A 14,120-nucleotide genomic window follows, 5' to 3' on the forward strand; every position below is an offset into this window, starting at 1 on the left:
ATATGCATGTGTGCACAAAAAAATCTAATCTCATTTTATGTAGCATGGTCCATTGACTATAGCAATAAGTCATATGGCATCGTCTATTTGGTATTTAGCGCATACTAATCTATCGCAGGAGTGATCTTGTTACACATCTCCATAAACTATGCCTCACAAATAGAACCACTTTATTATAAACATAATGTTATCTGTGGAAATATCTCTATGCTTCCTTTACGACACATTCCTTCAACGATGTCTAGATTGATGAGGATCACAATCGGACACATGATTCATCGCTCTTCACATCGCACGGCAAAACAATGCCCCTGCATAATTAATATCCATTAACGGAAGCACTACGTTTGCTTACCGCAGCAGAGCAATCTGCTTGCTGGTTGGCTTTGTTCTGCGGAACATCTTCAAATTCGAATCGACCACAGCGAAGAAGTCCATGGTAATGATACCTTCACGTTGTGAATCATACACGACCAAACGATCTCTTAGACAGGCACACAGCAGAAGCCTTCAACCTTATAACGCAAGCAGAAGACGCCAGCAAACAAGACGTGGCATAGATGGTGGTACCTCGCGCTATTGTTCTACCAATCGGAACAGGGATGTGCACAGTTAATTAAACTATCAGCCACTTACGAATGCAAAACGCATATCTAAATGCATCAAACATTCTTTACTGAATGCGATTTGTGCGACTCGTCTCGATCGGGCTTTGGAGATCTTGCCCGTTCCAGCGTACTGTTTGCGTTTTGTTCGGATAGCGATAGAATGGGGCTTTTTTTTCTCCAGTAAAATATCACTCCACCGTTTGACCAATGCGGATCGTCACCGATCAACTCCACAGAACCGTGACCACCACGGTAATGACCCCAAAACAAAAAATCCTGAGGTCTACTCACTTCGCCACACAGCGAAACTCCGGTTCTGTGGCTGTGAACGCAACGCTACCTTTTAAGACCACAACAGCATAGATAAATGGTTTCGGCGCGATCGTCACAACATGCAGCTAAGACAACGCGTGTATACACCCACCCCGAACGTTTCGTCGGTGGTGATGTTGGTGGCGAGGTGGGTTTGGGGTGCCGTATTAAGACGCCGTGCTTGAGTGAATCAGCATAGCAAATATGCAGATGGAATGTGTTGCGATTCGTTTGCACGGGCGAGTGGCCATCAGATGGCGCATTTCCATACCATACTAAGACGATGGCGTTAAGCCGATTCGTCGTAACTCGGGGAAGGTATTTGGCCGGTTTGGTTTGATTTTACAGTCACGTTTGGTATTTCGAAAACTGGAGCACAACGGTCACAATAGTTTTTTTTTTTCTATGTTGCGTTGAGGGCACATGATTTGGCAACATGTTTTCGGTTGGTATAATATTTATTTACTTTTTTATTGAACTTATTGCTGTGAAACATTACAAATATGTTCATTAGGTGGCCATAAATTTCAAGCCATTTCTTTGAATATAAAAAAAGAAAGTTGCTCTTTAGTATTTTTAATTGTACAAGTTTAATGTGCCATGTCTTATATAAAGGTGAAAAGTAACATAGTAAACCAACTCTGATGACAGCTACCACTAATGTTGCATTTGAATATGGTTATGAAACAATAAAATACCTAAACCATGTTATGACAGCTTATCACTGATCACGACCAAACAAGCCCACGCGAGAGGAAATCCTTCAAGCGAATGCCTATTAAACTCTCACCCGATTTCCTAACAGCAGACGAATGATGGCAGTTTTTCTCACGATCACTTACTGTCAAAGTCATTTGTTTGGCCTCAGCTTCGCGGCAATGGCATGGAAAATTTCCGGCCAACCGGTGTGCCGGCCGATATATAACGCCTGGTTTCACTTTCTCATACATGACAACTTTCATCGTCCGAAACGCCAGGCGGTGAAATTGTCTTTAATCCATGCACGCTATAAATTTGTGATGAAAATTACATTACAGCACTGAACACCGCTTCGCACCCTTTCCAAAACTCCCATTCCGATATGCTGCAGTTGCCGATCCGCTGTGGCGGTCGGGCGGAGCGCTATTAACATTCATGGACAGCATGTTAATGAAATTATCTTCACCTGCCCAGTGTCGCCTTGTGAAGACCGCACAGCATCGCCGGTGGGAAATAAAGGGGAAACACGTTCATCAACATGAAACTGTACCAGCTGGTGGTCGGATCGTGGGCAAATATCGGCCGTGCTTGAGAAAGGCACATTGCCGTACGCACGCTACTCGTTAAATGCGCTGCGAAAGTTCGAAACAATGCGTTTGCATAAGACCGAGGGTGACGATTACTGTGACGATGTACCACCCCAAACATGCCACCGTTATGATGGAGCAGAAACACGCGATCACCATATGATAGGAGGCAGACTAACTTTGTCACAACCATTCTCGCAAGCTTGAGCTGACGCTCAACTAAACCCATGCTGGAGTGCTGCAACAGATAGGAAATTATGCGAATTTCTAGCGGATTTTGATGAGCCACTGAATGGGTTAATCTATCGTCGTTGATTGCGCTGCACAGTGTGTGGTGAGTGTGGCTATGGATCTAAAAAAAAAGGAGACAATTCGACTTAAAAGATTTTTTGTTACTGATGTCGCCGCCATGTCCATATTCGTGTGGCACTGTCAATTGGCTCTGTGGCCGTCCTGAGCAGATGTACCATGACAAGTATTTTACATAAAGAATTGAAACGGGGTTTTTCTTCAACGGCCAACGCTCCAAAGTGGTTCTTGAAGCAATCAACGTTTTATGCAATGTCATGACATCAATTTATGTAACGGTACTACACGTTTTTCTATTAGAATTTTAAATTTAGGTTAAAAAGTTTGAGGTTTACGCGGAATGAGAAGATAACACCACAGGAGTAATAGTTGTTGAGGCAAATAATTACGAGATGAGTATTTAAGGTGAAGCATAACTTACTGTCGCGAATTTAAATAGATTTTGTTTGTTAACAGTTGATGTACAGTGGTCTATAAAACGTTTCTAGTCGATAATAAATGACTAAAAATCCTAGTTTCGTTCAGAGTCTGAATGTGGACTCAAATGCCAGAGACGTCATAGCAAAGTCTATGATATTTGGAAGTTTTTTTAATTCTTATAAAGAATCATGTTAGTTTTGCAAAGACCAAAGATTTCTGGCACTGTTTTGAAGGAAGAGTTTAGTCAGATGTACCTGTATTTAGTCTAAAGCTACGAGTGTTAGTCTATGTTGAAATGGATTTACTTCTCCAGATCTACACGATGAATATCTTACAATATATATCAGTAAAGCAAAGAAGTGTTTTTAAAAGAAGTGTGTAGAGTGTTTTTTGCCATGTTAATGATCTCACATGAACTTCTGACCACATATTTGGGCGATAGAATTGCGCAAGATATTCCAGAATTGCTCGTTTATTTGGGCTGGAAAACATATCATCTTCCAATGCCAGGAATTGCAATGGACTCACTTCCGAAGAAGAGTAGTTATGGGTGTGCTCGATGTCTTCTTAAAGAAGTGATATCCCATAAATGAGCGCCACAAGTTATAGGAAGTCGTGAAACAGACTGATTTTTGGACAAATGTCGTTCTAGTGAAAGGAGTACTAGCTATCTCTGGCTTAGTAGCAGATTGTCGTCTTTCCAGATTGATTTATAAAAGAGCAAACACTCAGTTCAAATTATTTTTTATGCCATTTCGAAGTTTAAGTTAGGACTCATCATTACGAGTGAGAAGAGTGACTGGTCCATAGGTTCCTTCGATGTAGAAAAATAGTCATGTATCCTCTATAAAAAAGATAGTTTGAATCACATTATTCTTATTAACTGTTGCCAGCACGACCTTGCTGTTCTTCCACACAAAAAAAAAACTATCCTAACTGCCAAATTATCAAATTTTATCAAAACATAGCTATTTTTTTTTGCCTCTTGGAGAGCAGCACAAAAGCAGATCTCCATTCCGTTAATTTATTGCTACCGTATCCATAATGAATTGCATCCCAAATAGATTGTTTTAAATTAACGTTTCGTTTCGTTTTTCTTTTTGCTCTTTCCTCTCATTATTTTTGCAGTGATCCTTCAGTGTTCCGTACCGACCGTGACGGCGATACAGACGGAAAAGGAAGCGTACTTCAATGGATCTGCCTACCTGAGGTTAAAAACGCCAATGACCCTCTGGAGCTATTCGGCGATTAGTTTCAAGTCGTGCCGAGGTAAGTCCATCCATTCAGGCAGCCACCAGAAGGTGGTCGTGTCCGCCAGTGGAGGGTGTTTTTGCTTTTCCACAAACAATTTCCACAACAGTGGAGAGAACGTACAGGAGAGATCGGTTTGGTCGCAAACCACGCCAATGATGGACGTTTTGTTTGTGCAACGGTAGCACGCTAGCGCATTGGCCGGCCCCGGCATTCAAGTTCATGAGAAAGGGTTTCTTCGCGAGATGGGTGGCATGGGTGGCATTCTCTACTACCTCCCAGCATGTTTTTACCATCCATGACCACTACACTCTATAAAAAAAAATAAGAACGCTAGAACAAGCAGCAGCAACCCCAAACCATCCACGGTCAGTTGATGCTTTCGTTACGCTTCGTGTATCATCGAAAAACTGTATCTCCATCAACCCCTTCTCCAGCCTTGTTTACAGCTGACCGCAAAATCGAATGGCTCGGCCACCGGTCCGGTGCAGTGGAGGGTGCAATAAATGAAAAACCATAATAAAATTGAACTCCCTCCCCCCAAAAAAATAAACGACCACCCGATCGTTGCCGACAATCGTCAGGTTTGATGCGCAATCGTTCTGCACACAGACACACCACAGTGGGGGCACACAGGGCAGTTCAAGGGGAATGCTTGCCAACCGCCGGGCCCTACGAACCACTCGCGAACGTAGAATGATGCAATTCCAACAGCACCGAGCACGTGGAACATACCGTTCTATGCCAGCAGCGGTTAGCTTAGGCTACGGTAACGGTAGCGTAATCGAGCCGCACACACTGCTATCTTAAAGCTATGCGCAAAGCAAACCATCGAAAAAAGAAGCGGTTTAATTTAGCGATAGGATAAATAAAATGCCTTTTGAGGAAATAAAAACAAAACCTCACGAGGCCGCTTCCGCTGGTACGAACCCGTGCAATGAACGGTCCATTTCGTCAGAATGAAGTGGATGAAATAATAGTGTGCGCATGGTTTGCTATTCAATGAGAACCAGCTGGTTGAGGGTTTTGCTTGCTGCAAAACACTTATTAAAGGTGGTGAGTTTAATCTAAAATGTTGAAATCAAAATCAACAACCAAACCTCTCAAGGATGAAACAATATGCGAGCGCAAGTACAGCTTATCTAGTTTCACATAGGTAGAAGACGGGTGCGATATGCGTTCCGGCAATCAGTTTTTCCAAGCACTTTTCACATAAATTCATTAAAATAACCATAAATCTTCAACAATGGGTGTAGTGTGACTGATGGCATTTGAAGCCATCCGTTGCTACCCTTTGCAGAGCTCTAAACCCTTCCTAAGCTCTAAGAGGTGAGGTGCACTCTATTGTTCGCATGATCTTCACACCACGATCACGCTCGAGTGGAATGTTTTTGCATCTCGTCGTTTTTTTTTTGGGGGAAAATTTATGTCGATAGTTTAACACTTTTATGCTCCAACCGAAACATACCCATGGGAAAACAACCGAAACTGAACAATTGACGGAACATTCCGATGAAAATGATTGGAACATTCTTTCCCTCCCGAACGTCATCGAAGCTAGGAAAGCGTCTGATGATAGACACTTTCACTGTCGCTTTAGTTTCACCGTCTAAAAGCCGAAAAAACGAATAAAGTTTGCGGATGCAAAATACCACACAAAAAATCAAGTACAACAGTTGTACCGGCCGTTCCCGCACACACTGCCGGTGTACAATGGAATGATTGCGCTGGTAAGAAATGCACGAACATTTAATAGACCGGAAAAGCGTCTTTTCTTATCGACAAACGCGCCCGTGTGTTCGTGCGTTGTAGCGCAAGGTGTTTCGATCTGTCTAACACTTCCCAAAACCGGTGGCGGTGGCGTTTGGTAGAGGGAATCGAAAAGTAATAGCCCTGTAAGTATAGTGTGCTGGTGAGATTCTGCTTTTTTTTGTGTGTGGCCCATTCAGTAAAACAGCAAATCGGTGATGGAATTTCTCTTTCAACGCTGTCTGTTCGAAGCCACTAATCATAGAGCGTGCTGCGATGGCGTTAAGTTACATGCTACAGAAGCAAGGCTGAATTTCTTGTGCATTTCATGGTAAGTTAGTTGATTGAAGTCTCATTGTTGGGGACGTTGGGGAAGCTGTGTGGCGAGTTTACGCTCATGCTTCACGCTTCTGATGGAAATGGATGCAGATTGAGACGCTAATTTAGTGTTTTTTTGTGATGAACCTTACCACTATAGACATTTCTGAATTCTTTTTGAGTTTCAAGTGAAATATGAATATGAACTGAAGTTGGAGTAATTTCGTAAAAGTGCGAAGAATTTCCCGACCTATCCACATTCTAGATGGTCCCAAACATCAAACTCAAACTTGGGCACACTTATGCTTTTTCGATAGTTTTGAGTTCAACCAGTACTGCCGAAGTAGATCTGGAATTCTTCGCACTATCTCAGCAGGCCTATGAAGGTGAAATCGATCGAACTTTGTTCACCCTTACGCAAAGCTTTCAGAATGTTAGCCACGATTGCTTGGATCATAATTCAATGCTAAGTCACTTCCAGGAATCCAGATCTACCTCTGCACATGTTTGTTCAAGTTTTACAAAAAAATTGCACTTTTACCAGTGGATTTAAGATGTCAGTTTCAAAAACATTAGCAAATAAATAAAAAAAACAGCACATAATATAATGAAATATCTCGCAGAATTCATGTGCTATTTAATTATACTCCATTCACCACAGATCTTCCCTTTTCACACGGAAACTCAAGGCATTTTTTGGTCCAAACTGTTGAGTCATACGACCATATTTGAGCTTTTTGCCACCGCATACCGTGTACGTACGGTTCACGAAACCACATGCTGCAAATGCTGCACAACTGCATCGAAAGGTGGTGTTTAAGTTGAGGCGTACGTGCGATTGTGTGTGCCAATGTAGGACAGGAATGGAATTAGTGCCTCCAAAAGCGCATGTGCAAATCGCAAAAGTAGTCAGCGCATGCAAGCAGTACATTGTAATCTTGTTTTTGTTTTTTCCTTTGATAGACTTATATTTAGGCTAAAACAAGCGATATCTCGTACGACCGTACGCAAACAGACACGCACCGCAACCGAGCTGCATGCGTTGGTTCTGTGTCAGCCAATTTGCCAATGGTTGAGTCATCGGTTGGCATGCAACCCTTGAGCATAACCCTTACAATCTTTGATCCCTCGTTTGGAGGCGTTCGCTGCCGTTTCGCTTGTAAGTAGAAACCGGATCTTTTGGTCGCAACTCCCAGCGTCAGCATTTGATTTTCCTTCTTTTTTTCTGCTTTTTTGCTACCCTGTTTCACGAAATAGGCCATACGGAAAGGGGAACATCTGTGCCGTAAGGAAGTGGGTTCTCGTGCAGTGTCGCGCTTAAGTAAATTTCGAGAGTGACTCGAATGGTGGCGTGAATTAGGGCCGGCTCTACTACCGCTACACGATCGCTTTACGCGATCACATGTGTGTTGGACGGTGCTTCCCTGTTCCGGTAACCATTGCCCATTGACCCTGTTCCCGGTGGAAAGTTCTTTATTGCTTCATCGGAGTTTTGTCGGGTTGTAATCTAGTTCCAGTTCCCTTCCTGGAACCGGCACAAGTGTCCATTTCTGATGCAGTTATTTGTTGTTGTTTCGAAACAGCCGTTAGCAAAAACTGCTCTTTTCCCTCCCGTCTGTCTGTGGACGAGGTGCGAAGTTAAACATATTGTGACAATTTAAGTCACAGGGGAAAAAGCCGTCAAAAGCCATGACGTAGCTATTCCGCGCTGCTGTTTTGCTGCTCTGCCCGTTGGAAAGGTTTGCTCCACTCGCATGTTTCTTTCACTAACATCCGTCCCATCCAACCCGGCAAGCGGACATGCATGTGACCGGGTGCTTAAAACGGTTCATTAAAAAGCGACAAATAACCGAGCGACAGCCAAGCGACAAACGCTGACCATGCGCCGGTCGGTGCAGGTTTTTCCTGCAGCTGGGGTGAAAATTGGTGTATTTGTGTATGTGGACTGTTCCTCCTCATTCGGTGGTGTACCAATTCGTTTTCTCGTTGTACCGTAGTTCCTTTTCCGGAGCGGTCCGTTCGTTGTGGGTGACAAATTGGGCTTGTGTCCGAAACTGTGTCAGCTTCGATGGGATGTAATCATTGCTTCCTGTGCAATGATTTACAAAAGCAGAGCTATTGAATCGAGTTGAAAAGTACAACATTTTTTAATGGTTCATACTATTGTTACTATTCACGTACTCATGTTCGAACTTTAGATTACATCAAATCTGGAAATAAATTAATAAATCTGATAGAAATTGTTAACATTTATAAACCTTCACGTCACATACTTCAGATGTTAATCACAAGCCATAAATGTTTTAAAGGTGAACTACATTCCAATCGGGTCCAATTATAACCGTCCTGTCTATTGTAGTCTTAGTTGTACACTAAGGCAGAGAGTCATAAACTTCCTATTTTACCTTTAACTTTCCCAAAAGCATTAAGAACATGATTGTTAAACCAACTCAACAAAAAAACGTTTCTCATACTGTGATCTAGTTTCACTTGACGAAATGTATTCAGACATGGTAATCGCCCGGCACTGCAACAGCCATCTTGAAAAGCTACCGTTCCATAACGATCAACTTTGGGCTTTTGTTCGTAAGGATAATCTTTTCGCCCTAAGCGATACGCTCATTTTGTGGGTCAGCTAGCGCAGCAAGCTCGTTAGTTAATTTCCATACAATACCATCCACCATATAGCTATCCTGTACATTCTTCCACTGCGACGGTCTGTTGCATCCCATTTATCCTGCCTCGTAGATCATAGATCAAACAGACACACACACACTCAACCTCTCCAATAATCACCGGTTTTGCTTCGATCGTATTTTGCAGGTGGAGAAATTCTCTCCCAACGCTATTCAGGTCATGCCCTACTGGTGTCCGTCCTGCCGGACTGGGTGTCGATCGTGCTATCAACACCGGCCCAGCAACCGATCGAGGCGCGCGTGACCGGTCGGCTGCTCGACAACAAATGGCACACGCTCGAGTTCATCTACCAGGCCGGCACGCTGTACTGTGTGATCGACAAACAGTCGACCCCGATCGCGAACCAGAGCTACAACGCGCCGCTGATACTCGATCAGGAGATCAAAAACGAAGCGGCGGTGCTGATCCTCGGCAAGCAGTATGCGGGCTGTCTGCTGCACGGTCCGGGGTTGGTGTTTAACTCGAGCGCCATGAACGCGGAAGCGGTAGTATTCGGACCGTGTCCGTTGGCCGCCGGACCGTGCTCGGATCACGACGTGCTCGAGGGCATCCCGGTGGACTATTGTTCGCACGATCCGTGCATGCAGCACGGGACGTGCATCTCGCGATCGGATTCGTACGAGTGTCACTGTACGGCCCGGTTCAAGGGCAAGAACTGCGAGATCGATATGGGCCCACCGTGTCTGTCGTACCCCTGCCAGCACGGCGGTACCTGCAGCGAGGACATTAAGGGTGAATATCGGTGTACGTGCGCACCGGGATATACGGGCGCGGTCTGCGAGACGGAACTGAGCGTGCATCCGCTGTGCGAGAAGAATCCGTGCGCTAACAATGGAACCTGTCGCGTAGCACCCGGCACGAACAACGTCGAGTGTGACTGTCTCAAGGGTTTTATCGGGATGCGTTGCGAGATCAACTGGGATGACTGTAAGTCGAACGTCTGTCTCAATGGGGGCCGTTGCATCGACGGTGTGGATGCGTTCACCTGCGACTGCAAGGGGACGGGCTATGGAGGTACGCTGTGTCAGAATAATATCGACGAATGTCTGACGAACCCGTGCCAGAACGGAGGCACCTGTTTCGATACGTACGGTACGTTCCTGTGCGATTGCCCATCGGGTTTCACCGGGCCCAAATGTCAGATGAGCGTAAACGAGTGCAAATCACAACCGTGCCAGAATGGTGGCACTTGCATCGATACACGGGAAGGATTCGAGTGTCGCTGCATTCCCGGTTACAACGGAGCGCTATGTGAGCTGGAACCAGGCTGTGGACAATGTCCACCGGATTCCGAGTGTGTCGCTGGACGATGCGTTTGCAAACCGGGTACCACAGGTAGGACGATAGAATTAGTTCCTTTTAAAACACCGAAAGCTACTGTCCCAATGTCCGCAAGATCACCACTCTCGAAGCACCACACTGTAGTCATCTGTGCATCAAACGTTTGTAGTTCATCGACACGATCATTTTAGTACGATAAGCACTTCAAAATTCCAAATTTATCAACAACACTTTTTTTCGATTGGCCAACCCATTGGTCTTCCTTCCTTTACTCCACTCTTTCCGCTCCATTGTAGGCATGGTAGGGCTTTGTGTAGAGCAAGTCACTGTCGCCGCCGTTACGATCGCGACCAACGCCAATGCCGCCGGCACAAGTGCACAGAAATCCCAGGCCCTCACTAATGCATGCGCTAGCTATTGCTACAATGGCGCCACCTGCGTCCCGGCCGGAACCGCCGGCTTCGGTCAAAATTTAACCTGCATTTGTGCTAGCGGATACACAGGTTGGCTAATAATGAATATTTTTATCGTTTTTAAGCTCCAAGCACACACGTTTATCACACGCACTGTAATAGCACCTAAGGATAATCTCCTGTTGGTACTGAATGGAAAGATTCACCAATGTCGCTACTGATCCGAATTTCGTACTGCTTGTCGCAGCTTCTTCACTTGTTTGGTAGCCATATTGGTGTCAAATTCCACACCGGATCCTTACAGATAACCTTTCAAGGCTTCAACATTCTTAGTCTAACATCTCTTCTCGTCATACACCAGGAACTCGCTGTGAATCACCCATTGCTCTACCGTACTCCGACGAATGCAACTGTCAGAATGGCGGTAGCTGTGCACCGAACGGATCCACATGCCTATGTCCACCGGGTTACGACGGTGCACGCTGTGAGCAGACGATCGGGACCAACCTCTGCAACCCATCCAACTGTGCCGAACCATACCGTTGTATCGGTGGCAAATGTCAGTGTCCGGAAAACATGAACTGCGACAATCCGTGTGCATCTTCGCCGTGTCTGCACAACGGTTCCTGCTATCTGCAGAGTCAAAGCTATGCCTGCAAGTGCACGTCTGGGTTTGAAGGCAAGCGGTGCGAGAACGATATCGACGAGTGTAAGAAGGATGGTATCTGTGGGAATGGAATCTGTCAGAACACGCCCGGCTCGTTCCGGTGCTTCTGTACGCCGGGATATACGGGGCTGAACTGTGATCTGGACGTGGACGAATGCCTTAGCCATCCGTGTAAGAACAACGCCGAGTGTCAGAATAAGCAGAACGATTATGAGTGTATCTGCCCGGCCGGCTACACGGGCAAGGACTGTAGCGTGGACATCGATGAGTGTGAAAGCAACCCATGCTCGAAGGGTTCGAGCTGCGTAGATCAGGTGGCCAACTTTACCTGCATGTGTGTTCCAGGCATGACGGGACGGTTGTGTGAGATCGATATTGACGACTGTGAGGTAGGAAAAAGACGTTTTATAATCTGTTGGTAACAGTTACTTACGGAAGCTTATCTTTGCAGAGTCAACCGTGCCAGAATGGAGGACGCTGCATCGATCAGTTGGGCGGATTCCAGTGCGACTGTAATGCTACCGGTTACTCCGGCATCTACTGCCAAACGAACATCAACGAGTGTGAATCGAACCCGTGCACCAACGGGGCTGAATGTGTGGACAAGATCAACGACTACCAGTGCAACTGCTTCCCAGGATACACGGGCAAGAACTGTGAGGAAGACATTGACGAGTGCGAAAGCGTGCCCTGTCTGTACGGCGGCACCTGCTTGCAGCGATCCAACTACAGCCTGTATCAACCGCTGCCGATCGCCAAGGGTCTACCGGTGCACTTTTCGCAACCATTTTCCTACTCGATCGCGGCCGGTTACGAATGTATCTGTGTGCCCGGCACGATGGGTACGAACTGCGAAACCAACATTAACGAGTGCGAAAGCAATCCGTGTAAGAACGGAGGCTGCGTCGATGGGGTCGGTAACTATACGTGCGAGTGCGATCCTGGCTTCGAGGGCTCACACTGCGAAACGGACATCGATGAGTGTCTCAAATACCGGCCGTGCGTCCACGGAACGTGCATGGATGGCCGAAACAACTACATCTGCGACTGTGATGGACTGTGGGGAGGCAAGAACTGTTCCGTACAGCTGACGGGTTGTGTGAAGGAACCGTGCCTGAACGGCGGCACCTGTGTGCCGTACCTGGAGAACGAAACACAGCACAAGTTCAACTGCTCCTGCCACCAAGGGTTCCAGGGTAAGACCTGTGACACGGTAACGACCATGTCGCTGGTAGCCAGCAGTCTGCTCGTGGTGAATACGACCCGTGACGAAGGATATGACATACAGCTGCGCTTCAAGACAACGCTTCCCAACGGAATACTCGCATTCGGTAATGGGGCCACCTCGTACATTCTCGTGCTCAACAATGGACGTTTGAACTTGCATTCCGCACTGCTCAATCGCTGGGATGGTGTGTTTATTGGTTCGGAATTGAACAACAGCAAGTGGCAGAAGGTGTTCGTAGCGATCAACTCCTCGCATCTGGTGCTATCGGCAAATGACGAACAGACAATCTACCCGATCAACTCGTACGAAGGCACCAACGGCAGCAATACGTCCTTCCCGATCACATACCTCGGTGGTACGATCCCCTCACTAGCACAACCCTATCTGAAACACATCGCACGAGCCGTATCGAGCTTCGTAGGCTGCATGGAGGATGTCGTAATCAACGGCCAGTGGGTGCTGCCTGGGCAGGAGCAAGAGTTTACCACACTCCACAACATCGACACCGGATGCCCTCGGACACCGCAGTGCGATCCAAATCCGTGTCACTCGAACGGCCACTGTACGGATCTGTGGCATACGTTCTCGTGTAGCTGCCAACGCCCCCACCTGGGTCACACGTGCAAGTACAACATCACAGCGGCCACCTTCGGTCACGAAAACACTACCAACTCCGCCGTCAAGGTAACGGTGAGCGATGTTGCCCGTCGTGCCATTCGCTCCGTGCTGGACATCTCAATGTTTATCCGTACGCGCAAACCCGCTGGTCAGGTGTTTTACCTTGGTTCCGATCCGGACAATCAGCTCATCAACACGAATCAATCGCCGAGCGACGATTCGTACGTGGCCGCATTCCTGTCGAAGGGCGAACTGTTGGTGCGCATGATCTTCAACGACACGCCGGAAGGATACACGGTCGGTGGCAATAAGCTCGACAACGGGTATCTGCACCTGATCGAGGTGATCCGCAATTCGACGCTCATACAGGTGAAGCTGAACGGAACGGAATACTTCCGCAAAACGCTATCCACCTCGGGTCAGCTAAACGCGCAGGTGCTGTACCTTGGCGGACCACCGCCAAACGCTGACACCATCAACAGCCTGTACAAGGACGATTCGGAGAAGCAGTACTTCAAGGGCATCATCCAGGACGTGCAGGTGTCGAATGGGTCGCACGCCATGATTGTCGAGCTGTATCCGCTCGGCAATGAAACGGAGGGTCTCGAGTTGCCCGCACCATTCGGACAGGTTACGATCGATCGGAACTCCGTGCTGGAGGGTATCGTGTCTGATGATCTGTGCCGCAGTCAACCGTGCTATCACGAGGCGTATTGCGAGAACACCTGGAACGATTTCATGTAAGATCTATCACTTACCATGTAAATGTACGGTCGGGATCTGCTTGAAAGAATGTCCTTTTTAGATGAAACGTACGGTCATGATTTTCACTCTGTTAAAGGTTATCCTTTTCCATCCACATTGATAAGTAACTGGCATTTCTCTCTATTTGATTCAACACTAACATGCTATCGGTATCTACTTACATTCGCTCGACTGTTAGGACAGTCAGTGCAAATGGTT

The 14,120-nt window shown here is 46.5% G+C and overlaps 1 protein-coding gene across 2 annotated transcripts in view; it reads left to right on the plus strand.

Moving 5' to 3' along the window:
- LOC128297777 (protein crumbs) overlaps positions 1 to 14,120 on the plus strand; it is a 29,966-nt gene that overhangs the window by 11,212 nt on the left and 4,634 nt on the right. Inside the window, exons 3-7 of one of the 2 annotated variants that reach the window (XM_053033471.1) lie at positions 4,064 to 4,204; positions 9,077 to 10,285; positions 10,528 to 10,734; positions 11,006 to 11,700; positions 11,763 to 13,897. In XM_053033471.1, the coding sequence (XP_052889431.1) occupies positions 4,064 to 4,204; positions 9,077 to 10,285; positions 10,528 to 10,734; positions 11,006 to 11,700; positions 11,763 to 13,897 (4,387 nt within the window). The remainder of the gene's footprint in view (positions 1 to 4,063; positions 4,205 to 9,076; positions 10,286 to 10,527; positions 10,735 to 11,005; positions 11,701 to 11,762; positions 13,898 to 14,120) is intronic. The other variant, XM_053033472.1, reaches the window with a different exon arrangement.

The sequence above is a fragment of the Anopheles moucheti genome, chromosome 2 (assembly GCF_943734755.1).
Source record: "Anopheles moucheti chromosome 2, idAnoMoucSN_F20_07, whole genome shotgun sequence".
In the NCBI taxonomy this organism is placed as follows: Eukaryota; Metazoa; Arthropoda; class Insecta; order Diptera; family Culicidae; genus Anopheles; species Anopheles moucheti.